The sequence below is a fragment of the Zeus faber genome (assembly GCF_960531495.2).
Source record: "Zeus faber genome assembly, chromosome: 8".
Lineage (NCBI taxonomy): Eukaryota > Metazoa > Chordata > Actinopteri > Zeiformes > Zeidae > Zeus > Zeus faber.
Genome location: NC_137195.1, coordinates 19,809,468 through 19,836,203, shown reverse-complemented (window position 1 = coordinate 19,836,203; position 26,736 = coordinate 19,809,468). Strand labels below are relative to the sequence as shown.

The following is a 26,736-nucleotide window of genomic DNA, read 5'->3' as shown; positions in this document are numbered from 1 at the left end:
AGTTGTTATAAAAGCTATTTCCACATTTCCCATATCCTGAACATACGTATACTTTGACTAGGATATTTTTTGCTTACTTATATTTATTAATATTTATTGACGTCTTCTTTTCTTATTTAGATGCTTTTTCCTACATTGTTTAGCACAGCCGTTTGAGCTGAACATTTATCATTTTACTGCACGCGATGGATAAAAATCTGGCACCGTGAATCTGTTCCTATGGTGATGTTTTTTTACGTCATAATGAATGAAGAGATCCTGTCACGTTCATTTTCAATAAAATAAGTCTTCATTTAGAGCTGCTGCACCTAGTCAGCACATATTTACAGTCTCGTCCATTAGGAGTGTCACGATTCTCCAAGTCCAGATTTCGATTTTCGATTTAAACATGTATTTTTTTTTCCAGTCTGGAATGGTAAAGAAAAACACTTTTTTTTTCTCCGACCACAGCTCGCCCAACTCCGAACCAAATTTCATGGAATTAGTTTTCGTAGCCGGGTGAGCCGCAGTGGCCCGCAACCCACAGCGCACACTGCATTTGTTTACCGGCGGATCTTGACCGCCCCGATATGGCGACCGTGCCGGACAATATTGCCCGCAAAAATAAGGGGAGAATCGCGAACCGGCGTTTGATTTAGGAGTTTGAAATCGGACGCCCCTTTCGATTCATTTTTCGATTTCGAATGGGAATCGTGACACCTCGACCGTCCACGCACCAAAGTCACGAAAGGCAGTGGGAATGGTCTCAGAGGTGGCCAAAAAAGCACTGCGGTCCGTTTTTTCCGCATCTTTCTCCAGGTTCCCCGTTCAGGTTTATCACAGTTCAAGCTGAAACGTTCGCTCCACTGGACCCAGAAAGGTCATGGCCCCCTCATGTCCAAAAAGCCCCCATTGTGCTGTTGGATCTCGTTGCCCCCACCCCAACCCCCCCCCCCACACCGCCACCATAGATGACCCCTTGTTTGTTTGTGCGCAGGCCTGAGCGAGGCAGATGTCAACCAGAACAATGGCTGCGTCTCGGAGGAGGAGAAGCCGGCGGTGACTGACTCCGCCGAGGGCCCCCACCGGGCGCCCTGGCCCCCGGCCAGCACAGCTGACCCCGAGGGGCCGCGCCCCCACCTGGTCCGCCTCTTCTCCCGAGATGCTCCGGGGCGCGAGGACAACACCTTCAAAGACCGCCCCTCCGAGTCCGACGAGCTGCAGACCATCCAAGAGCACAGCACGGCCGGCTCAGAGTGTGGCTCGGAAAGCCCCGAACAGGACCTAGACTAGGCCGGCTTTTACTTTCCTTTGCTCCCGTTCTGCTCCTTTTCCTTTTTTCCCTTTCTCTCGCGTTGTGCTTCTTTTTGCTTTCCCCTTCCGTTCGGGAGCCACGACGCCAGACTTCTTCCCGCCGCCACAGAGGTACCGCCCCAGCTAAACCCTAACATGGCATCCGCAAGCAGCTCCGCGCAGGCCGCCTTCGGGCTGGGCCGCAGGAAGAAGAACCCCGGCCTGTTGGACCAGATCGGAAACTTCTTTGGAGGCGACAAGAAGAGGAAGAGCAAGGTGAGGGAAAAGGAGAGAAACACTCGCCCCCCCCCCCCCCCCCCCCCGCCACATTCCTCCACTAACAGGGTTTATTCCCGCTCGGTCTTAAGTGGAAGCAACGACGTGCTGTACTTGGTCTGTAACCTCTTTTCGTTTTTGTTTTTTCTTCTCAAATATGATGAACCAAAGTTTGGCAGCATCCTGCAATGTGCTGACCATGACTCTGGGTGTGGCTGTTGTTTTCCTTTATTACAAACAATCCCGTGATTTTTGGGGTGTCCCAGTGATAACATACCTTGTTGGGTTGTTTTGTTTGGTTTCCAACGCTATTTTTCATCATTATTTCAACCATACTGACATTGTAAGTAGAATTGAATGAGAGTATATTCCATATATATATATATATATATATATATATATATATATATATATATATTATATACACATACAATGTAATCACATCACGTTTAGTATGTTTTACTAGGATGGGAATACTTTTTGCAAAACCAGAGTCCAGAGAAGCTGTATTTAAGGTACTTCCTCAATTCGCTACTGCTTCGATGTTATAGATGTTATAGAAGTGCGACATTTGTCCAGATTTGTTTTTCTTTGCTGCATTGTTATAATAATATTTCCACTTTTCCTGTGACAAGTTGAAACTGATGAATTTGGAAGCTCGGTTTATTTTGCCTTCTGTTTGTTTATAATTGTTTTAAGGTCCAGGTTAGGGAATTTATACTACGATTTTATACTGTCCAGGAGGGGGCAGGCGTTTTTTGTTCGATGCATATTATTGTATAGAGAATCTATGAGAATAGGAATATATTATGGGACGTATCAAATGTACAGAAGACCAAATCGAAATTTTTTTACGTGTACATACACGTGAACTACTCAAAGTTATTATTTTAGTGCAGTATTCTATGCTCACATTTCTGTGCTTGTAGTTTTAAAACGCTGAATATTTAACACACATTGGACCCATTTATCCTCATAAATCAGGTGTAATAGGCTATTACATAGTTATTACACTTATGCCTGGAAAGACTGTTTCTGAGAGTATTTCAAGGGATCATCCAGCTTTTTCATCCCTGGAGAATAAAATACACCTGGACAGATGGTTTGAGCATGTAACTTCTCAGTGATATTGAATATTTCGGGCATTTTCCCCCAAGCCTTATGTCGTTTTAACATGTTTTAAAATATCGGATAGCGGACAGACCTTTTTTTTATTTTTTTCCTGCTTTGGAATTCCTGCCTGTTGTAATCTGTTCAGGGAAAAGGTTATTTCCGAATATTTTATTAAAGAAAAAAATAACACTTTCAACGTCGCTATGGGTAGGTGGTAGGACGTGTTTTTATGTTTTCACCAACAGTTTGCCTTCCAATGAAAAGTGTTGAGCGTATATAAGACTAAGCTTATCAAGTACTTAAAAGGAAAAAACTGGTTTTCCCACCTTCGTTGCCTCGAGCGGAAAATAATCTGCACCGTGTTTTTTTCTGCCGTGATGGATTTTGCTTTTACAAGCACAGAGAGAGATATTAATATTTTCCAGCTGAATCTCTGAAAAACCCATCGATAGCCATAACAGTAGATTCATTTCTCAAGGCATTTTTATTTTGCTTTTAACATCTTATCGACGGAGCGCAGTATCGGAGGGGAACCCTTTTGTTTGATTTTCACAATGGAACAATGTTCTACATTGCCGTTTTATTTTCCTTGAAATTGTGTTTTTATTTGAGTAAAGTTGAAATGTCTCATGGTTCGCAGGTTTGATGTGATCATCTTCGAACGGAACTGTCCTTAAGTCCTCGAGTGTCCCCTTTTCCATCCACTGGTTGGATTTATTTATCGGGTTTGTGTGTGGTGTCGCCTCCTGTGTTGCTACCCGTCCTGGCTCGAGACCAGGCTTTGAGAAAAGGGATAATACTTCATCTCCGTTTCATAACGTTTAGGGGTCTCAGGACAGATTTCTCCGTGCGGATCCTCTCGGGTTTCCCGCCCCTCATTGAATCAAATCACGGGGATTACAGCGAACTAATTGGAGAGATAGCAAAGTGAGGGCTCGAGCGTCATCTGTTCGAGCAGAGGTTTTTTAAATCCGCGAGGAATTCATGAATATTCTAGCGGCTCCTGATTTGCCAGAGTTCGCTGTGAGACGCAGGACTCACTCCATTTTCATTGTTCAATACCAAAAAAAGACAAAAAACAAAGTCAAATAAATCCTGTGATCGAACCCCAGTGTCTTGAAGAGAGCATGAACTGCCATACCTCAGGTTCACAGCTTTTTATTGTGCAACAAAAATCTTAAAAAGTGTGCGTGCGTGCGTGCGTGCGTACGTGTGTGTGTGTGTGTGTGTCTGTGGACCCAAGCTAATCCTCCAATTCTTTTTTATTTTTTTGGAAAGCTTCGAGGTTTCCAAATGGACGCCTGCGACTATTTGCATTTTTTTTTCTTGTGAAATTTTCTGACCGTTGCCCCTGTTCTCCTTGAAATTGTTCTGGGATTTTGGAATACGGCTTGATTAAATCTCCTTAACTACACCCTCAGCGTGGCCTTTGTCTTTATGTTTTAATTTGCTTGTTTTGTAGAGAGCATGTTCTTCAAACATTTGAATTACCCCACTAACCTTGTCTCCGAGAATGTATTTCAAAACCCCCTGCTTAATTTATAGTACCAACAACAATTTGTTGCTTATTTATTGCTTTAATGTGAAATGAATTTAATTTTGCTTCTCAATGCATTATCATGTTTTTCCTTCATGTATTCATATTAAATTGTTAATATTCCAAAAGCACATATCATATAATTAATATTCTGACTCTGTAGTCGGTTATTTGTACAAACACCACTGCTGGAGCCTCAGGTGTGACTAGAGCTTCGATGGGGTTTGGTCTGGACTCACACACTCGTCCTGGAGCCTAGTGTCTGTGCTTCAGTTCGTTGTGATGTTGGGGTAACCCTCGGCTATACAGCCTTGGGTAGATACCAGAAACATTCGATTCGATTCGATTGGACTGATTGTCATCGCACAGAGTACAAGCACGGAGGCAACGAAACAGGTTTCCGACGGGGCCCTCCTTCGTATCTAGCGGCGTCGAGCACTTAGAAGCATCTCCGAACACCATCTGATGATGATACATCAAGCTTCACCTTCTCCAGAAAGGCCGATCGCCGTCGGCATTGAACTGCTGTGGCCGACTTGTCTGGTTCCCTCGCTGTCTCTCAATTTCCTTCCTGGATGTGGGGAAAATAAGCACTGGCAAGGGGTTGCAACGGAACAAAATGCCAGGAAGGACCTGGGAATCAATCCCTCTGGACAGTAAACGGCAGCGATGAAACGCTGAAGAACTCCAGTAGCGGCGGGTTCTCGGTCCTGACGAGTTCTCCCGCCGCGGCAGAAGAAGAATTCTGAGAAACCATGAGGCTCTGTCGCAGAGGTCTCCGGGTTCTTGGCCTCCTCCCTGACCGAGGAAGCTCTTTCGTGTCTCCTCGGTTTTGCCAGAGACCCGCCCCCAGGGGTTACAGAACAGGTCTGGACACGAAACGTTTCCCCCATGACTGAGCACACTTTGCTCCGAGAACTTTCAGCGCTTTAAGCACGTTTTTATCCCCGTCCCCAGGGTCCGTCCGTCAAAATGATTGAGTCTGAAGAGTTCCTCAGGACATTTTTTCCTTGACTTCCCTTGGTTGCGTGGCCCTGGTTTCTGCTCGTGGAACCTTTTACGTAGATGGTCGTTTGTCTTTCCCCAATCCTATCCAATGAATGTGCCGCAGGTGGAAGCGACTGGAGTTATAGAAGCATCCCCCAGATGATAAAAGGCTGTGAGAGGAGTCTGAGCGAAGGGTCTAAACACTTACCGAGGAGAGACATTTTAATTTGTTCTCTCTAAAAATTTTACAGAAAACAATTTGACAGAAAACAAACAAATTCATAATATATTTTATAATTTATATAATAAATAAATAATTCAATCCGTTTAAATGTAAACATGTAGTGAAGGGTTCTAATACGTTCTGAAGGCACTCAATATATAAATGTAGTAATGGGCTCCTGTCAGTTTATAAAGCCAGGTAATGGGATGTATTTTCTTGCCGTCTTATTGTCATGGGTCTGAGACTGAATAACGAGAAGGAGGAAAAACAAGAGGATGGCTTTGACTGTAAATGTTTGTTTACCTGGGATGAGGGATTAAAATGTACTATCAAACTGAATCTCATCAGGCATTTCTAAATGTATTCCTATCTTTTTTCTAACTTTTCAGATCAGAGAATCACAAACATCCTGCCGGCCTGGAAGCTTATTTTAGAATTTGCCGTATGCAAGTCAGTTTATTCTAACATCTCGAATCCTTGAAAGACGGCGTCCTCGCCGTGCAATCGTCTCCCGAAACCAAACACGTCTGATTGGACATTCAACCCGTTCCTTCTCAGCGCACGCCGGCTCTAATTCACTATTTAGGATCGAGATATCTTTGCATATATTCATCGTTGAATTTGTATTCTTTTTGGAAGGAGAGCAATCAAACAGCAGGGCATGAAAACAAGTTGCTTCATCAAAAAAGCCTCAATCACACGTTAGACACGTGTGTTCTCACTATTGCTTGTTTGCGACGTAGGCGTTTGCAAACTTCTGCTTGGAAGTATCGATCGGGGAACTTGGTATCGGCAAAGAAATGAATGAATGGGATGCATTTTTTGCTCCACAGGAAGATAAAGATTGTCGCCAAAGTATGTTTATGGCTTTGGGCCCCTTAGGGCCCCGCGTTCCTCTTCCTCACTCGGTGTTCGACATGAAGCGGGCGCCGGCTTCCCTCCCTCCGCGAGGGCTGATTGCTCTCCGCGGTGAACCGCTTGTGTCACTCTCACCGGCGTCCATCCGCCTTATTTCCATATTTCCGTTACATCGATTGTGTGAGTCATATCTGTAAAGGGTTACAAGGGAACCAAACAAACAAAACCTCGGAGAGGAGAGGAAAGTAAGGAAGAGCACAAAAAAGAACGCTTTCTCCCTCATCGGCCCTGTTCTGGACCCGCTTTTCTCACACTGCACCCGGTTATAGCCGCAGCACTCCCCGCTTACTGTGGAAATAGAGCTGGCAGAGGTCATCTGGCCTCAGGAACACAGCTCCATGGAGGATTCAGCCCAAAAAACAAACTGACAACACAAGTGGACACTAATCAGCAACACTGCCGTTGCCTCCGCTGCCAACAAGCCTCCGTAATGGCTACAAGTGGATGGGAATGAGACGGCAAACGGCAAATTTGCACGCACACAATTTATGCATGAGGAGTGAACACCTCTTTCACCCGCGTAATGGCGATAAAGAGATGGAGCAAAGACAAATATCAGGTCTCAATGTCTTCAGCTACACTTTGGCCTTGGGCTCAGTTTCATCTCCCTGCTTGGTTGTAATCACCTTCTTCGGATTAAATATTAAACGTGGTCCATGATGTATTGGATTCCGAGCCAAGCGCTGCCCTCCCGACCCGAGCGGAGAGACTTGAGATCATTAACGTGTTCAACGGGAGGAACCACAGAGAGTGAATATATCGAGCCCCTTATTTTCTGAACACCCAGTGACCTTCCAAGGAGCACTTTCCACCCTGCATTAGCATGTAAATGTGTATGAAGTGGATTCATCACGGTTTACTTATAGGCAGGAACATCAAGTTATTGTAATACTATTGAAATAACTTCAATAGTATTACAAATCAATCAACAATGCATTGCAGAGTGCAGTTTCTAAAAACAGCCCTTGACGTAATTTGATGACCATGGGCACTAATTGGACGGCAGCATCCGCTCCGTTGGGAAGGCTTTTCCACGAGATGTTTGAGTGTTGCTGTGGGGATCAGCATTAAATGGGTGATTAGGCCCGGATCGCAGTTTGCATTTAGATTCATCCCAAAGGTTTTCCCGCAGGGTGAAGGTCAGCCCTCTGTGCAGACCGCTCGGGTTCTTACCCACCACAAACCTGTCTATAACCCGCTTTGAGCACGGGGCCGTTATCTCATTGAAACACGTCTTCCACAGATTGTTGCCACAATAGCGGACTAGTCATAGAATGTCATTGTATGCTGGGGTGTTAAGATTTCCCTTTCACTGGAGCTACTGCAAGGGGTCCATGGAACATGAGCAACAGCCCTTTCTCTACCAAACATTCCATTTGACGGTGCGGCTCCAGAGAGGAAGTGTTCCCCCGAGCATCCACCAATGATTCCACCTTTCACCTGCCGGACAGTGAAGTGGGACTCATCGCCCCGCAGTCCATTGGCGCCCAGCTCGACGGCACTACAGCACACGTTTGGAATAGAAATCCATTCCTTGAGGTTCTTGAGCTGGTGTCGCTTGTCAAGCCAATTTGGAACCTGGCGGTAAGCGACGGATGATCTTTCCACAGGGAGGTGTCCACTACTCGGCACAGCATTTACAGTGGGTCAGGACGGCTGTGGCAGAGAAGGACATGTTCATGAAATGACTTGTTAGAAAGTCAAAGCAATCCTCCGACGGCACCGCGCTGAATGTCCCCCTCGGCCGCTTGTGTGGGAAGATTACAACGCCGTGCGCCCAATTTTACACACTCCTCAGCAACGGAAACAGGGGCGTCCACCTACTTTTCGCATCGTGTATTTAGTGAGATGGACGGATTTCGTCTACAGATGAGAATGAACAGTGTCACGCTTTCTATGATCTTTCCCTTGCTCTCTCTCTCTCTCTCACACACACACACACACACACACACACACACACGGTCAAAACCACTCGACAAGAGGACAGCACTCACCCCAACACCCCATTTGCAGCACACACACACCTCCATTTATACATCAAACAAAAAGCAATCAGTGCTTCCCCCATATTCCCACCATGAAAGGACACACTGCACGCTCCTCGTGTTTTTGAAAAACGAGAAGGCGTGTGATGAGAACTGGCCGAGCAGCGGCCATTAAATACTTTTAAGGTGCATTGTTAAATCTCCGAGATGAATCCTTGATTAGCAGGAGTTGCAGGATCTATTTTTACGTTGATTACCGTTTATTAACACGAGAAGAGGCGAGAAGAGGAAAGGAGAGGCGGGAAGAGGAGAAGCCCACTCACATCAAAGGGAGAGTGGTCTGAAATACACAGCAAGTCATTGTTCCTGAGTTTTCATTTTCATGTCCCCGGCGTCTTTCTCTGAGAGACGCGGTTCCATAAAACAGCCTTTCATTTTCTTTCTTTCATTTTGGGTTTTTACACAGCCTCTGTTTCCTCTATGCATTTAGCCGGAACACGCCCACACACACACACACGCACACCCACACACACACACACACACACACACACACACACACACTCTACAATATTTGGGGTATTCACTTCATGTCGGCAGACGTCATTAGATGAGAGCATTCTCTAATGAAGCACTGACTGAATACACAAGCGGACAAGGCCATCTACAACAAAACAAAACAAAACAAAATCACCTATTGATTCGTCTTTCACCACAAATGTTGGCTCATCATCCATATGGTTCATTTTTGGACCACTCATTTTTTTCAGTAAACAAATCGAACAAAGCATTCCTTTATTCCTAATGCACAGCGATGGGGTTGGGTTTGAATTTTTGTTCCCATTTCTCTCCTCCGTAAAGTGACCGGGTTATCGCCTTCCATTTCCATGAGAGGCAAAGTATGACGCAGGGTGCGGTGACGCTTGAGTGACACGCTCTAATGTGCAAATGATGGATGAGGTGGAGGTTTTTAGCGCGAGATAATGTGAGCGAAATTGTAATGGGGTCGGCGGGAGGCAAAGAAGAGGGAATGCAAATTGAGGAGATGGCGGATACAGAGCGTGTGCATTTGTTGTTTTTGTGGCATTGGTGCACACACCTCTGGTCACCAATGGCAGCACCGTTCGTTTTACTTTTATATCCCTAACCCTAAAGGATGGGGGTCCAAAGATGTATTTCATGCGTATGTTGACACAGAAAAGTGGCAAAAATAATTTGCAAGGGAAGTGTTTGTCAGGAGGAAGTGAAAAAGTGATTCAAACGCAGTCACTAGAAGGAGTCGACGCCTCTTTTAAGGAGCTACAGCTTAGCACCAGTCAAACCACGGGCAGCTCCGAACATCTTCCAACCGTAAAGCCAATAACGTGTCCTTCCCTCGCTCCCGGTTTCCTTCCCTTCCTTTCCCTATCCTTCCTTTTCCGTCCTTCTCCACTTCCTTTAGGGGTCTTTCCGTGGCGCCCTGTCTCCTGCCCCCCAGAAAGCCACCGCAGCTTCTCCCCGTAAGCGCGGGACCGAGAACGCTGTGGTGCATTTCTTCCGAACCATTGTGAGTATATGGGCTTTCCATTCTGCAGGACCTGACCCGCATCCCCACGTCTGTCTCTCTGCCCTCCTGCAAATTTTCTGTCTACCAACTTTTCCGTCTGTCAATAATTCTCTACTGTACGCCTCGAGTTTCATGCCTTTCTGTGATTAACTCGTTCCCAGGTGTCCCCCGCCCCACCCAAGTCTAGGGTGAGTCCTGATTGTCTTGCAGTCTTTTCCTTATTTCTGGTCAAAATAATAGCTTTCAAAGATGTTGTATTGACTTGTAACTTTTACAATTGACCATGACCGTTGCTGCTTTAGCAAATGAACGCTACATGTTATGAGCGTGTTACAATTTCTGCCTATATCCATGTCTTTACAAAGTGCTCAATTTCACTCTATTTGCTGTTGAACTCTCCTGTCCCCCTGCATCCACACCTCCTGCCCTCGCCTGCTCCCCCATGACTCCCACCCTGGATGGACTCTCCTACTTGCCTCCTCTCCTTCCCGCCCCGTCCTTTGCTCTGAGTAAGACCTAAGTTTATAGCTGTTCCTCCCCCTTACCGGTCTATGTCCTCTACCCCCTATCTCCCCTTGTCTCCCGTCTCTGTCTCTTACATGTCCAGTGGAGGGGACTGGCCGCCAAGATAGGCCTGGTAGGTGGTTGGAAAACGAACAAAACAAAAACGGAGGTGTCATGCCTGAAAGAACTGAGGGTGGCAATGGGCCCTGCTAGGCCACAACTAAGGGGCAGTGGGAAATCAAACGTGGCCTCGGTCACCCCCGAGACTGTTCCAGCGCATGACATCTTTGACACGGGCAGGAAGTCACCTTGCCTCCGATTGGCTTCCCACCTGCGGCTTCAGCCTCCGTCACCCACACATTTCTAAAATGATAACTCCCTCATCTATCCCGCAAACATCTCAGCTTCACATTAAAATCTCCCCTTCCCCTTTTGCGGTTATGAAGCGGGTTCTCGGTCTGGGGTGTCCATAAATTGTGTTTTTGTAAATGCTGTAATTTTATCGCTGGCTGGGCAAATTTTTTCTTAATTGTAATTTTTTTCATAATCGTCTAATAGTTTCACTTAATTTTCCATGATCAACTCGCCTATAAAAGTGGCTGTGGCCTTATCTGGCCCTGCCATAGACGTTTAATTTAGGGGCCCCCTTTCCTTGTGTGTTGGAGAGAATGTCGTGGGTGTTTGGAGTCATTACATGGCAGACGGGCGTGGGCGGCTTGGGTAAAGTAGGGAAAGCTGAGGAAAGGGATTCTCCCCAGGGAGAACTCGAAGGTAAGGGGGTTTGAGAATAACAATCCCCCCCACACTTCATTAATTTTAACACAGGCTTGATTGGGCTTCCACTCCACCGTCCATCTGTTCTTAGTTTGTTATTCCCCCTGTGAGGACTGCCACCACAAAGACTGGATGCAGTTTCACCTTTGAAATACAATTAGACAAGAGTTGTTTGGACTAATATGCCCTGCGACGGCCATTCAGGTTGATTGTTCTGCTCGGCTCAGTTGACACTTGGCTTTGACAGGGGAGACCCAGCTCCACGCCGTCAAACCCAGAGTCCACTCTTAAATAGAACCAGGTCCCTTGTTCTTTCATTCCCTTTGCCACACACACAAAAAAGAAGGGGGGGAAAAACCTCTTTCCTCTCACGGGCACGACTGGAATAAATGAAAATGACCCTCTCCCAGGGAGTCAGGTTCACCCTACCTTGATTCCGTTTCAAACATTTCCATCACGCTTTACTTTCGTGTGCCGTTTCCCCAGGGGGACCAGAAGTCACAGTCCGCTAAAGGCAAGAAGGCCGCTGCAGGGGACGGCAAAGGCACCCTCACCAAGATCTTCAAAATGGTAAGGACGGCTTAACAGACTCTGCTCCGGTTGTCTGTCAGCTCATTCCCCTCCACTTTGTCTCCGCTAACGCCGGGGGAGCCTGAATGGCTGCCTTGTTCCAGTGAAGTCCATTGGATGAGAAACGTTGAATTCCTTTCCAACTAATCCCTTGTTCTTGCTCTTCTTTCCTGCCCCAGTGATGATGTCGCGAGCAGAGTGAGTAACTCATGTGTGATGGTGGAAATGCACTGCGCATAGAAACGCCTAGAAGACAACCTAATGCTTTGACCGCTGCTACAGGGGCACAATAACATTTTAAGGCTTCTATGGAGAACACCTACTGCAGTGCACACTACAAGCTTCGGGCAATACATGTAATGTAAAGCCTGTGTAACGCTGAAGGTAGCAGATCCGGGAGGTGTCGGAAATGGGTCCAGCGGGCTGCGCTAACATGCTGTAAATGCTGTACAGGTGAAGGACAGTGGCACACACGTGTTATGGAAAGAACAATGGGCCCACGCATGAAACGTGCATAGCTGCGAACGTAACCGCATTCCGCGCTTTGGTTTCCACTTGGAAGCTCTTCTCCAGGAGCGCAACACCTCACGTCAACGGAGTCGTTCAGTAGTCTGTTTTTGTACACACAATACTCTCCTGGTGATAACCATATCAACAAGCTTGTTCAACATCATACATAGTGATTTCTTAAGACCTCAGAAAACGGTCGAACCTGACAGCGATGGTGCATGAATCATTACTGGAGCACTGGGCTTACCTTGGATGGAGAGACAAACAAGCGCTGGGGACTGCATAGACATGTCCCAAATTCTCTCCTCCCCTCCGATATAATTGCCATGGCTTCTTACCTTCAAGCCTGCATGCCATTCATGGTGTTTACAGGGCATCTTCGCATACACAAATCAACACCCATGAAGCACGATGGCATTAGTTCCAATCAGCATTCATCATCTCGTAGACCAGGAGTGAGGGACAACACATTTCATGAAGCCCACCGTTGGTTCATCATGTCGTCACGAGTCTCGGGAACAAAAGCTTTTGAGAAAAGTTCCGTGAATGAGGCCCAATGTTTTTGGCTAAAGCAGAAAAGAGAACTCCTCATCGAATGGGTGCTTTGATAACGGCCAACGACAAACAGGCCACAACCATTACAACGATGCATGCGCATCGGTCAAACCCGCTTACGCTTCATGCCCTTGAGGATGCCTCAACATAAATGCACTGAATAATGACTTCCCCTGATGGAACATCAGACATTAATTGTGAGCTTCTTTCCGGCAAGAGGATATAACAGACTCCGAAATGAAGGACCTCTTCCAACTCTATTAGGAATCGGAATTGCCTTAAAAAGAAAAAACGCAACAGTGTGTGCAAGAGGCAAAGATAGATTGAAGGTTTCACTTGAATCTGTCGTAAATAAAACAGCCATTGACAAAGAGGCTTGACAAAATCTATGCCTTTGGATGAAGCCTTTTTTTATACTGCACTCAATGCACCTTGCCACTACTCCACGGCGGATAAAACGTAGTGGATTCATTCCGCTTTTTTTTTTTTTACTGTTTTCGTGGCACTGTCAACTGCACTGCTGCCTCACAGCAAGAAGGTCCTGGGTTGGCACCGCGTGCGGAGTTGCGGCGTTTTCCTCCCCGTGCTCACATGGGGTCTCCTCCACATGGGGCGGTAAGAACCCCCCACTAAAAACCTGCAGAAGAAACATCGTCTGACCAGCCACCGAGGCTGAAGTTGGTCCCCGGGCGCCGTCAGCTCTCTCTCCCTCTCTCTCTCTACATCTCCACATATGGCCTTTGATTTGTTGAGAGTTGCCTTATCTCCCGTTGTAGTTCTCTCCTCATTTGTTTTTCTTTGGTTCTTTTTCAATCGGCTCGCCTGTCTGAGATTAGACGAGACGTTTCGCTGATCGGATCGAGGCGCTCCCCGCCTCCTCGGGGGCCACGCCACGAGCTGCGAGAGCCGACTTTGTGAGCAAAGGCACCCGAGAGTAAACAGCTTTCCAGATGAAACTTCTGCGCCCGTTTTTTTTTTTTAATCCTCCTGGTGCGGCTAATTAGCGCCGAGCCGGGGGGCATCTCCCTCGTCCCTCCTGAGTGTGCTCGCACGTCACGCAGGGAAAGAGAACAAGCCTCTTTTAGAGCTTTGCGTACATTTCCATTTGAGAGCAAGTATTTCAACGTTTGTCCATCCCCCCCGTTTTGCGATTTTCCATCTCAGTTCAAATTTCTGATCTCTCCGCTGTGCGTCAATTGAGTTTCCTCCAGTTCTTCTCTCCGCTGGCACATAACGGCTTCTTTTGCGGACGGCAGTGAGAATGGCTCAGAAACAAAGGCGTCTGCCACAGACAATGACTCCGCACAGGGTGGATTACCGTTGTTCCCAATCATTTTCCAAGATACCACTCATTTGTATAATCTTCTTGCCTCTCACGATCCCCCCCATATCCTTCCTCGAGTTTCATCTTGATTAGGGGGAACGCCACAATCTCTTTACGCCGAGCCGATTCATGATAAACACCGGCCGTCCCAATCCCAGGCGTTAGGAGGGTCTTCCTCAGATGGCGCGATTGGAAACTTGGAAGCAAACACAGCGGCAAAGGTCCCACCGGGTGATCAAATGGGGGTCCGCACACACATTTGACACTACTGTTGAGCATATTCCTGGTGATAGCTCATATTTTGCATTTTATTTTAATCAGTTTTGGGTTTTGGAAAATTTGAACGATATGTTGAGAAACCCAGCCATACGGTAATACGTACTTTTGTTAAAGTTACTTAAAAGAATGTGGATACATACATTTATTATTTTCTCTGACACCTGCGACAATATGCTCCATCAACACACATTTACTAACCCACTGGCCTTTTGTTTTGTTTATTGTTTAGTTTTATTGCATATTGCCATTTTTTTTTGCCTATTGTTTTGATCTGAGTTGCTGTTACACTGCAACTTCCCTCCAGAGATGAATGAATCGATCCATCCATCTATCCATCTATCCATCCAATGCATTTCTATCCACACAACTTACTCATCTTTCTATCTTCTGTCCTACAGGGAAGCAGAAGTGCTTCTCCGGCCAAGCGCTGAAGTCCCTTTCTGAAGCTTCCCTCCAACAGCACAAGGGCCAAGCCTCAACAACATCAACACCACCACGGGACTAAAGTCGACAAAAGAAGAGAAAGAAAAGGAGATGTTTTGTTTTTCCCCCTCCCCGCTCACACCCTGAAAAAACCTCCGATAACACTCTCACTCATTCCCAGTAACCTTTAATTACCACCCAATCCCACCCCAACCTACCTCACCCCACCTTCCTTTCTCCCCCATTTTGGCTGGTAGATAGCGTCACAATCTGTGCCTCCCCCCTCCCAACGCTGTGCTGAGTCCTGGAGCGGTCGGTGGACGTTGTCAGTGCCGCCGCTTGACTTTTTGTTCGTCCCTCGTCTCTTGCATCGTTTTCTAACCGAAGGTGGCTGAAATGGATCGCACCCGGGAAAAAAGTTCCGAACGTCCATAGGGTGTGCTCCAAGGCCCACTGACTTAACTGTCGACGCCCCCGGTATGAAGAGCTGAGTGCGTTTCCATTTTAGTACAGAGCGATCATCCGTCCTCGTCTCGTGTCCTGTCTTCTGTCTGTATCCTCAAAAAGAATGTTTCACGCAACCTTAATTAACCATTGATTTCTCATAACAGAGCTTATTCTTGACCTAAGTGTTTCTTCTGGCGACCATTTGATGGTAATGTGTTTATTTATTTTTAATGTGTTTATTTTCATGCAGTGTTTCCCCCACTTCTTGTCCTATTAGTGGTTAAGTGTCTCGTCTTTGAATGTGGTGTTGTTCTATGTTTGCTATTAAAACCTGTGGTTGATGAGGTTTGAGGAAAAAAAAAACAAATAAATCTGTCAAATGTCTGTTTGCAGTAGAAATCCACTCAATGGCAATAATTATTGATGAATCCGAATCACTGCTAATGTCGTTGCAGCTCTTCTTCTGTCCCAAAAATAACAGCAAAACTTTGCAGTTGATGTGGAAATGTGAGTTTCCAAATTCATGCATGTCTGCGATGCCTCGATTTCGCTCGCTTTGTCCACCTGCACGCTCAAGCTCGCGCGACCGTTTAGTTTTCTTTCTTTAACCAAATAAACCAAGGTGCTGTGTTTTCTTCATGTGGATATTCAGAAACCACCATTTCAATAAGGTGCTCCATAACGCATGTTGGAAACCGGGATGATTCAACAGGTTAGATGTTCCATTTTTCAAAAGAGTTGAAGAATAAAAACTTGTCTCTGTGATCTGTCGCCTGCATCCCTCCCTACTTGTCCTCTGTGTGAGTGTGTGTGTGTGTGTGTGTGGGTGTGTGTGTGTTTTGTTTTCTTTAGCATGGGTTCTGTGAATGAATGTATAATAAAACTCAAAGACCCTCGACCTGTAATAAGCACGACCAGCCACTTAACTTGAAATATATCAAATAAATTTAAATTTGTCAAAGTCAATCAATGGCGTCTTGTGTTTTTGATGAGCTCACTCAGAATGTAACTTCATCAATTCTATTTCCCAACTCCAACAAATAAGTTAAAGAAATTAGAAAACATGATTCCAAAGAGGCAGCACTATGCAAGAGAAAGCCATGATATAAAGATTGTGATCATTTGATAATTATCGGTAGTTGTATTATATATATGGACTATAGTTATATACAGAACATTGTCTGCAAGACACTGCTGATTTGGTCATAGCACACAATCTGGTCGTGATGTAACTGGCTTGACCGAAAAGTTACATTATTTATTGTAACATGACGCCAAGACATAACCACACTGATGCTGATACATACTCATCAATCAAAGGATCAATCACGTTTGCAGTTGTTGATAAAATTAGAAAATAAATTGCAAGTTGTAGAAAAAAAACAACCACTTTTTTATTAAATACTTAATCCAAAATACAAAATACAAAACCTGCCAAAACAAAGAAGGGTCTGTACATTAACGCAGCTCCGTAATAAAAAGGAAAAGTTATGCTACAATTTAATATTCACAACGCCATTATTTTGTCAGTCAGAAAATATATGCAGTTTATATACAGAATTTACAGAGCACACTTGAGTGTAAAAGATAAAAATGGCGGCGGTCTGATCAAAATGGCAGCGAGTGGCGGTGTCGGTGATGCGATATTCCACCCTGACGCTCTGATACGACCTCACGCGATAGTGTGAAGGACGACCAAGCCGCTTTCATCCAAGGAATGAGCGTCCAAGGCAGTGGCCACATGCAAGTCGGGAATATTCAATAGATGGCGATGCCGCTTTAAGGTCGTACTTTTACAAACACCCAAAAGGTGAATGAATGAACCAACAAACTACAGCATAAATGACAGTGTCTGGCAAAACGAGTGGTCAGGGGTCTACGGCGGGAAGATGGAGTGATCTGGGAGACTCCAGACCTCCGGTGAGACGGACGCCCGGGGAGCGTTTGAATGTGTTTCCCGAATGAATGAATTGAGTTGAGGTAATCGCGCTGAATCAGTGTGCAGTCGACGGGCAGATGAAGTCTTAGCAATTTAGAGATGGGAGAAAACACTTGAAATAAATAATAGTAAAACAAAGGAAACAACACCAAGATGCGTCCCTATGTTCTACTTTTTGACCAACTTTTATACTATTATAAGCTAAGAGGGGGGGGGGGCATCTAGTGCTTCTGCCTGATGGTGACTTGGAACAGTGTCATCTCACTTTACAGCGCTCGTTGTGTAACGCAGAGAGTTGGAAGAGAGTTTTCTAAGGGACGGCAGTGGATTGAAGACCGTTGGACAGGGTACCAGGGCACCTTTCGGAGCACGCGGTCAGGGGAAGACGTTGTGCCAATCTCCGGACGCCTCGGGAACCACCTCCAGGTCCAGTTCGTGCGTCACCTCCACCTGCGAGTCCTGCTCTTCTTGGCTCAACGAGACCTCCTGCATCTGACCTGGAGAGGAGAAGGAGGGGGTTTAAAAAGGACACAAAGGCTTTTCTTTAACTCGGGTGGTCCACCTGTCAATGCTCGCACTGAAGAACCCTAATTAACACTTCAGTACTTCTTTAATTACTTCAGTCTCTTGACTCAAGGCAAAGCACACCATTATTTCTGGAACATTTTATTTTCCGGCAGCGCGTAATTGTATAATGCAGGATGTATTGGGACAGCTAATATGAAAGCTTGCCCCGTTTTCATCTCTCCAACGGACCACACGTGTAAAAGGTCAACATAGCTAAAGCCGCTTTGCTGTTGGACAACTACGCAACCTTGCTTGTCAAAGTTCACAAAGGTTGAACTCTCTGAGTGCGCTTAGTTGCAGCACCAGAGCATTGCTGAAAAATCAATGAAATTGAGGATTTTCTATCTCAAGCAGAAACAGTATGACTAGCTACAGTGATATTTTGGGGAGTTTTTGCTGTGTCCTGCCTGGCGTTGTACTAGAGGACATGTCATGTCCATCAGTAAAGGCTGAAATTTGCAGAATGCTCAGTTACCTTGGAACTGCATGCCCGGTTTGGAGAATGTCTCCAAAAACACATCAAAGTTAAAATCCTCCAACAGGCTGCTTTAGGAGGAAATACAGTAGAACACGGTAGAAAACATCAAGCATCATCTTAAGACGGTACTACGCTCAGTTTGCAGTTTATGGGGGTAGAGTTAGACACAAACATTGCTCCCCCAATTCCTGATGTGGAAACGTTCCTGATACCTCTGGCTTTGGAGTAAATTCCCGGTGCAGCCTGAGAGGATACTAACAGCATCCCATTCTCCCAGAAAATGTGTTAAGGATGAACAGAGATCTTCCCAGGGATGTCTCCGTGACGAAAGGGATTTTTGTTTGTAAATGTAAAGAAAAATGCAGATGATCAATTCTTTGAATGACGTTTCACATGTTTTATATAGGACAATAGACTTTTTATATGTTACATGTTGTAGGTTTTAAAACATTGCCTTGGGGTTTTGATGAGTCCCTCAGAGTTCACATGAAGAGACACTATTCTTTCAGATAATGCTATACTGTATTGTAATGACCAGATCACATTACATCTTTACTCAACCTTGTGTGGGGATAAGGACAAACCCAGGAGGCTTGACAGAGCATTGTGGTTTGTTTTATAGCACAGAACGATTGTAGCTTTGACCGGAGTATAACTGTTAAATAATTGTATGAGAGTAACACCCGGGGATATGATTGGGGGTAATAGTCCTTTGAATGACAAGCCGACCAGTGGTACACAACCTCTCATCGGTATATAAGCCTCTTCAGCAGAAGCAGGGTCTCTTTCTCTTTATTCTGCAGAATAAATATCTTTAATACTCTCAGTTTGTTTTTGTGTAGCGGGCAGATTAACATACCGTTGGAGAATTCTCACCAACAACCCAGTGAGAATTCTCCAACAGTATGTACAGCAGGAGCTGCTTGGAGATGGCAGCTGGAACACGACAGAGCCCAGGCAAATCCGTGATTGGGCAGTGGCTGACCCATGCAGGGTCCCTGTCGGGTCCGTGCTCGGATCTTGCGTGTAATTATATCCCCCTCGATGACGTAACTTTGCGCCGACGCCTGAGAACGCCCCCAGGCTGCATTTGTGGAAAAGAAGATGCAATGCTTTACCTGTCCCCCGGGAGGAGCGGTGGTTCAAAACCTAAAGCAACTTGCTTTAGGTTTTGAACGGGATAATCTTGTGTTCATTTAATGAAAGATGCACATGTTTTGGAACGGAACACATTTTCTGTACATCAATAGAATCAAAATATACATCTATGATTTTAAAGAACGAATGGTTTGAAAGAATAAATGTATCAGTGTTTTTTTTATTGTAGATGTATTTAATTAAATTAAACTAATGGAAATACTGTGCGTAACTATGTCTAACTGGTGTTTTATTTTACATTAAAAAGAAATTTGAAATATCGCAACAGATGCAATCGCAATACTTAAGGTATCGAAAAACACGCCACATCGTGCATTTTTGCACCGCAGGAACTTTTTCATAGTTCTAAGGATTTTTGGAGGAACCGTCCCTTTTTTTGGGTGTGCACTGCAGGAACTACTATAGGAACAATCATTGTTCTTAGAACTCCACTTTGAGCAACCTACTTCACTCCTACTCCAGGGCAGGGACTCACCGGCACAAGAAGAACCTTCAGTGTTGTAAGTGCCAGTGATAGGTCCCTCTAAGACCATGGTCCCTCGGACTGATTTGCTCGGCCGAGTCGCATTGCTCTGGGTGGGGACCAGCCAACACTCACTCACACACTACACTCAGTGGTAATAAAAAAACATGACAAATAAAAAAATATATTTTATTTTTATTGTAGATGTATTTAATTTTAACAACGTTAATTGAATGAAACAGAAAATCCTCAAGCAAGGGGCCCCGTGCTTCACGAAAGAGGGACTATATATATATATATATATATATATATATATATATAAGTGTGCCATTCTCATCTGGTTCCATACTGCGCTTGAATAAAATAAACAAAGCTTTCAAAAAAACATCTCTGTGTTCTCTGTGACGATTGAATGACCTTGAGACAATGAATGACATAAAAACAACAACAAATGGGAGCGTTAGCATTGAGGTGATAATGTACATAATAGCAGTGTAAGGTTTAGAAGATAATGTAATTTATATATTTCGGTTACCATATTTCCTCAAATATAAACAGTTACTCAAATAAAAACCGGGCCTCTAATAAATGACGTGGGTGTGGTCAACACAAGCAAATAAAGGCCTAAGCCTACCTCAGATTAAGACCAGGGTTAGGGGAAAATCCAAGGATGAACTACTGATGCCGGTTATACAGCATGTGTACAGTATGTCGTTTAAGCACAAGTACATTTGTGCTGCTCATTGTGTGAGAGGTAAACCTTACTCTGAGAATTGGAGCAGGGGTATTATTTTGTTCTACAGTGTGCCGTGTACGCGCCTTATAAGTTATTATTACTTATTACTACTACTGTATGGAAATCCTAATTTTAAGTACAGGTACTCCTCACTGAGTGGCCGAGTTCCATTCCTAGGACTAAGTCATTAAGCGAATTGGTTGATGAGCGAGAACCCGCGTTATTTCACGGTAAGGGGGCGTGGCCATTGCAAACGCTAGTGCAGTGAATATTGACAGACTGCGGGAACGAGACTGAGAACGGTGATGTGCGTTGAGATGATGTGATGAGGGAGCGTTTGGCTGAAATGCAGAAATTGGTTGTAATATTTTACAATTATTTTTAGTAAATAAAAACTTGACAGTTCAAAAACCCTCTTTTTGAAATCAAAAGGCCAAAGACTAGAAACAATAAATCCACACATTTGGCCAATTTAAAAACAGGCTAGTAAAACTTTAAAACTAGTCACTTTAATATATCAAGTATTACAATGCATACCTGTTTTGTCTTACCTCTAAGTAGTATATTGCAGTGTTTGTCTTACAACACTATATCTATCTTGCCATTTAGCACGACCATTTAAGATGTCCACTATCAAGTTCACTCACTGTCATAATTGTCTGCATTTTAATTAGTCTTTCGTTTAGGTAAATACTTTTATATTAATTATATTACACTACTTCTTTCCATAATAGTTTTTTTTTTATACTGTCTTTAAAGACTGTTTTCTTTAAATTCTGTTTTTAAATACAGTTTTATTTTAATCACTACCATGCCCTTATTTTACGAATGATGTAAAGTTGAATTGGCTCTGAGACTAAAAATCAGGCCACGCCACCTCATGGTGACACACTGCAATTGAATGAATGGGCCTGTTTACAGTTGAAATTAAACAAGCCCTGTCAGGACACATGAGAGGGAGGGGGAATTCCAGCCGATTGGCAGCTGGCTGGGAGCCGCCTGGTGGTTGGCTGGAAGCTAGTTGCAATTCGGCTGGGACAGCCCTTTTCAAGCGGCTACTACTGTATGTATGTATGTATGTATGTATGTATGTATCAGTCCGCCAGGTCCAAAAAATATTTTTTTTTAACGCCAGAAATTATACCAAATATCCATTTATTATCCTGTACAAGCTGCGCTCGGCTCGCTCACTCTACTCTCAAATAGCAAGACACACACACACACACACACACACACACACACACACACACACACACACACACACACACACACCTGCAGTAGCCACATAGCCCCGCCTCCTCTCACTCACATTGCAATGCTTCTCGCCACTCGCTCTTCGGGGCTTTCATCGCAAGCGCGGGTTTGTGACGCAGCAAGTTGTTTTCTTGCTCCATAACTTGTTCTCCAACTCCATCGCTAGCTCTGTTAGCCCTTCTAGCCGTCCAGCCCATAGGGAAGGAAACCCATGCCAAAGCTAATGCTAGCTCGTTAGCCCTCTAGTTTAACTGAAACATTCAAGTGGAATTTAAATATAATAATTGAAATATTCAAATACATTGAATGACATTATTGAATTACGATTATCAAAAAAAAAGTTAATTTTTATATTATAATTATTTTCTTTTTAAATCGAATAATTTGATTTGTCCAGACAGGAACATCAAAACAAAGCAAAAACTTAAGTAAATATCCGATACTATTAGAAAAAAATAGATAAGATATTTAAGTAGAGATGTGAATGTGTGAAATCTCAAACGATTTTAAACAAGTGCACTACCTCAAGAAGATTATATAATATATAATAATAATATATAAGTCATTAATTAGTTTTCATTAATGTAAAAAACGTTTATTTATTCTTAATGTTTACTAAATTCATTCTGCGGTTCTCTGCTAGTAGACAAGACAAGTCGTACCACGTCATGTTTTAGTCTTGTATTTATCTTTTAATAAAAATCTAAAATTTTGTTCTAAACCTATTTATTGGAGAAAAATTAATATAATGATTTATTTCATCAACATTTTAATGGTGTTTTTATTATGCCACTTGCAACTAACAACTATAGAGTACAGAAACATTTTGATTTTGGGATGGTTCATTGAATTCACTTCAGGACGGTTAAAATTGTTTTTCGTAATGGTTCAGGGACGTTGGGTGAAAAAAGTTTGTCTGGAGCCCTGGACTAGAGAACCATCAACCTGAGACAGCTTGTATTGTTGTTGGTGACTTCAAGAGGGATAATATGAGGGAGGTTTTGCCTGAATATCACCAGTACATTGACTTTCCTAGCCGTGGGGTTCTCTATGGCTCACTGTCTGGTACGGCAGCTGCTCAGCTGCTGATGGCAAGGCCCTCCAGAGGGTGATGAAGACAGTGGAGCACATCATCGGCTGCCATATCCCCTCCGTGCAAGGCATCTACCACACACGATGCCTTTTGCTAGCACGGAAAATCATAAAAGACTGCAGCCACCCAGGCTATGGACTGTTCGAGTTCAGTTCGAGTGCCGTCTGGTAGACGTTACTTGAGCATTCGGCATGGACTTCCAGACTCACAAACAGTTTTTATCCCCAGGCCATCAGGCTTGTAACCAGCAATACTAAGCTACTGATCATATTGATGACATGAACAATTCTACATATGCTCTGGTCACTTGTACAGTCATTGAAAATAACCCAGTCCAATGTACATATTCATGGGAACACCTCCACTTTACATTACAATATTTCTATTCTTATTGTGCAGTCATACACTCTGTCTACAACCATCAGGATACATATAATATATTCCCCATGTTTACATTCCCTGGAACTTCTGCTAGTGTTTTATTATCATAATTATTTTTATGATGTATTTTTCTTGCTATTCTTGCTATATTTTTGCTTGTTTTGCCCTCATTTGCTGCATCATCTTTCAATGCCTTCTGCGTAGTTGTCGCTTGCCTTGTCACGACAATGTCACTGTTCAGAATCACCCTGTGTTATACTGTGAATTTGATATTAAAACCCTGACTTAGACTTTACTCTTCTCTTTATTCTATCTCACAACGACCTCTATCTCCCTTTACTCTTCTCTACTTTAATCTCATATGAATCTTTATCCCTCTTTACAATTAGTTTGACTACCAATGCCAAGATGTACTTCTTGTAAGTTTCTTTGGACGAAAGCGTCTGCTAAATGACATAATGCAATATATTTACTATACCACCATGTTATGCCATATTAAAACATATATTAGTATACGACTTGCTTACCTGAATTATCATCACATATTATTGTTATGCAGTCATATAATTTATGCTTTACTGTAGCATTAATGCCACCTGTCTATGTTGGGCTCACAAGCTTACATAGCTGTTCTAATCTTATGTTGTGTGTGTGTGTGTGTGTGTGTGTGTGTGTGTGTGTGTGCATCGCTCACCATAGCCATGCGACCTCTTCATGTGGTGCTTCATGTTGCTCTTCTGAGTGAACCTGATACTGCACACCTCGCACTTGAAGGGCTTCTTTCCAGTGTGTTTGACCATGTGGACCTGCAGGGCGCTCTTCTGATTGAAGGCCTTGTCACACTGTGGACACTTGAAGGGCCGCTCGCCTGGAGAGAAAACACAGACACACACAGTCTCAAAACAGGGGTTTACTCAGACCTGCAGACGACCCGTGCAATTGATGTTTGATTGGAGGAGGACAATGTGTTGGCAGCGCCCTGCCATGACTGTTTTTTTCGAACTACTATTGTAGATCTAAGTCCACAAAATAATTTATTCTTCTTTCCTGTGCCGCAGTTTCTCATCTCCATTAAAAAATAATTTCCTAAATGAGGACATTTTCCTCTGACCAACGTGGCATTCATTAAGCGTGCGTAATCCCCTCGATTTGCGCACGCTCCAGGTCTCATGGATGTTAAATTTCATCTGTTCCTCAAGTGGATACGCTTCCCTGTTTGTTCATGTTGAATTGCAAAGGTAAACGGCCTGTCGCCACAATTAAAGGCATGCTGACTTGAAGGGTCTTTTTGGAATAATCCGTGGCGAAAAGAGAAATGCTCTCAGCTGACATATCTCTGCAGTCTGTGAAGACAGGTCTCATTGACGTCTCATTTGACAGTGAACCCTTGGGTTCTTTACAATACATAAACATCTCAAGCTTTTGTAATATGTATTGCAAATATGTTATAATCAGTAACCTATTGGGTCTACAAATGTAGTGAAAAATGTTGCAAATATGAGATGTGGCAGTTCTGTGATTAATTTTGCATAAAGAAAAATACATTCTTAGGAGTAACCTAGACATCCTGAATTTCCTGAGGGTATACATGTGCACATTTGAACTAAACTCAACGCTGTGCAACCCCCTCTGACCCTCCCTCATAAACACAGGTGTGAATTTGAATCTCCTTCCACATGTTGTCAAGCCTTCATCACCCTTGATCCTGAGCATGGCCGAATAACCACCACTCTTATACACTGATACTATAATGTTATTTAAGCTATTTCAGCGTATAGAAGTGGGAAACGTTCAGAGCCCCCCCCATGGGTGAATCCAGTGAGACAACACAATGACATCACAAGGCCTGGTTTCCATGACAACACTGACAGCCACCGTTGTTGTCATCACAGACAGACATCCCCAACGGGAGACACTTGCTTCCACATGCCTGTTTGTAATACAGAACTTAGAAGTCTCAATGTAACTTTTCAATTAGGATGCGAGCCCCTCACAAGAAGACACAGGAAGAAGAACCTTTTAATAGTAGCCCAAGGCCTGGTGAGTAGGCTGCTTTGGAAAACCCTCAGATAGAATACAGCAGAGGTGGAAAGAATACTAAAAATAGCTACTGCCCCTATAATTTACTTGAGTACAAGTAGTGATGAGGAAAATGCCTTGTTCTGAAGTAGTTTAATAAATTACTACTTAAGTAATTACTTATCTACTTATGCACACAATAGCAGCGATTGTACTATTGACCAAACTGCATACCTACAGTATAAACATTGACAGAAATGCTTGGCTTTGATTGGCTCTTGAAATTATATCTTCTAAAATGTTCCTGTGATTTCTTGGCAAGTTTGCTTGGCATTAATGTAAAAACAAAATTATTTTGTAATTGTTCAAACTAAGTCTAAATTGAAAGTAAAGTACAATACTCACAATGAATTTGTTATTCAACTTTCAAAAATAAACCTTATACAACATGCTTATGATGCCCTGAGGGTGTTGCTTCTTTCGTGAGGCTTTACAGACATTGACTATTACTTACAATTGGTTTGACTACAACTGAGTACTTCAGGCAAGTTACGGTGGATAAAGGCACTTGCTGAATGACTATGTAAATGTTTTAACACTGTTTTTTTGCTCCTCAGATGACCACAATCAGCCTCAGTCCTCAGCCTATGTGGTTGAGTGTCATGAGACCTACGGGCATCCTGAGGTTATCAGGATCATTGACAGTGATGAGGAGGAGGACACCTATCAATCTGAGTCCGCAGCTTGTGTGGCTGAGCGCCACTTAACTCCAACTGAAGAATGTACTTCAGGCAAGTTACCTTGGTTAAAAGTCCTTGCTCAATGACTAAATGTAGTCAAATACTGGATAAGAACTCCTTTCCTTCCCAATTGTCTTTTTTTCAGAAGGACCCCATCAGCCCCGCTCCTCAGTCTATGTGGTTGAGCGCCACAAGGCCAACGGGCATCCTGAGATCATCAGGATTATTGACACAGATGATGAGGAGGACGAGGGGCATTATCGCTTCCCACACCCTCGTTATGAAGCCGCCTTTGACGATTACCTCGATGACGATGATAATGACACTGATGATGAAAGTCCCTCGATTGATCAGCATGCTGCCAATTTAAGAGACAATGGTGATGAGAAGTTCTGGGGTCAGAATCCTGCTGTTCTGGCTCAACATGATTCCAGATACAATAGCCTCTCTTTTTCAGAGGGAGGGGAAAGTGAGTCTGGGGAAGAATATAACTCCAGGCCTCCCACTCCGACTGGCCAATGCCTTCCACCACACGAGCAGAGACTGGCCAGTGGGCATCTGGATGCTTTCTCTGTGCGCCAGCACCCACCGGGAGAAGGCCAAGACTTTGTAAGGGCCCATTTTGGAAAGAGTAACTTCCGCTTCCCTGCCTTTAGGATGCCCAGCTC

General features: G+C 44.0%; 3 protein-coding genes across 4 annotated transcripts in view; 2 read left to right on the top strand and 1 right to left on the bottom strand.

Annotated features, from left to right (window-relative positions):
• LOC307233788 (myelin basic protein-like) overlaps nt 1-1,417 on the top strand; it is a 37,528-nt gene extending 36,111 nt beyond the window's left edge. Inside the window, exon 4 of the mRNA XM_080005209.1 lies at nt 977-1,417. Within this exon, the coding sequence (XP_079861335.1) occupies nt 977-1,272 (296 nt within the window). The 3' untranslated portion in view covers nt 1,273-1,417. The remainder of the gene's footprint in view (nt 1-976) is intronic.
• mbpb (myelin basic protein b) lies at nt 1,280-16,206 on the top strand. 2 transcript variants are annotated; one of them, XM_080005210.1, is made up of 5 exons: nt 1,280-1,548; nt 9,750-9,854; nt 10,016-10,042; nt 11,619-11,702; nt 14,769-16,206. In XM_080005210.1, exons 1-5 carry the CDS (start codon nt 1,429-1,431, stop codon nt 14,799-14,801), a joined length of 369 nt encoding a protein of 122 aa, XP_079861336.1. In that variant the 5' UTR covers nt 1,280-1,428; the 3' UTR covers nt 14,802-16,206. The 2 variants fall into 2 exon arrangements, with proteins under 2 accessions (XP_079861336.1, XP_079861337.1); XM_080005211.1 differs by lacking the exon at nt 10,016-10,042.
• Nucleotides 16,207-16,682: 476 nt separating this feature from the next.
• Nucleotides 16,683-26,736, bottom strand: part of znf236 (zinc finger protein 236) — a gene marked incomplete at its 5' end in the record, with an annotated part of 75,372 nt that continues 65,318 nt past the window's right edge. Inside the window, 2 exons of the mRNA XM_080004907.1 lie at nt 16,683-17,676; nt 24,004-24,177. Coding sequence (XP_079861033.1) covers nt 17,555-17,676; nt 24,004-24,177 — 296 coding nt within the window. The 3' untranslated portion in view covers nt 16,683-17,554. The remainder of the gene's footprint in view (nt 17,677-24,003; nt 24,178-26,736) is intronic.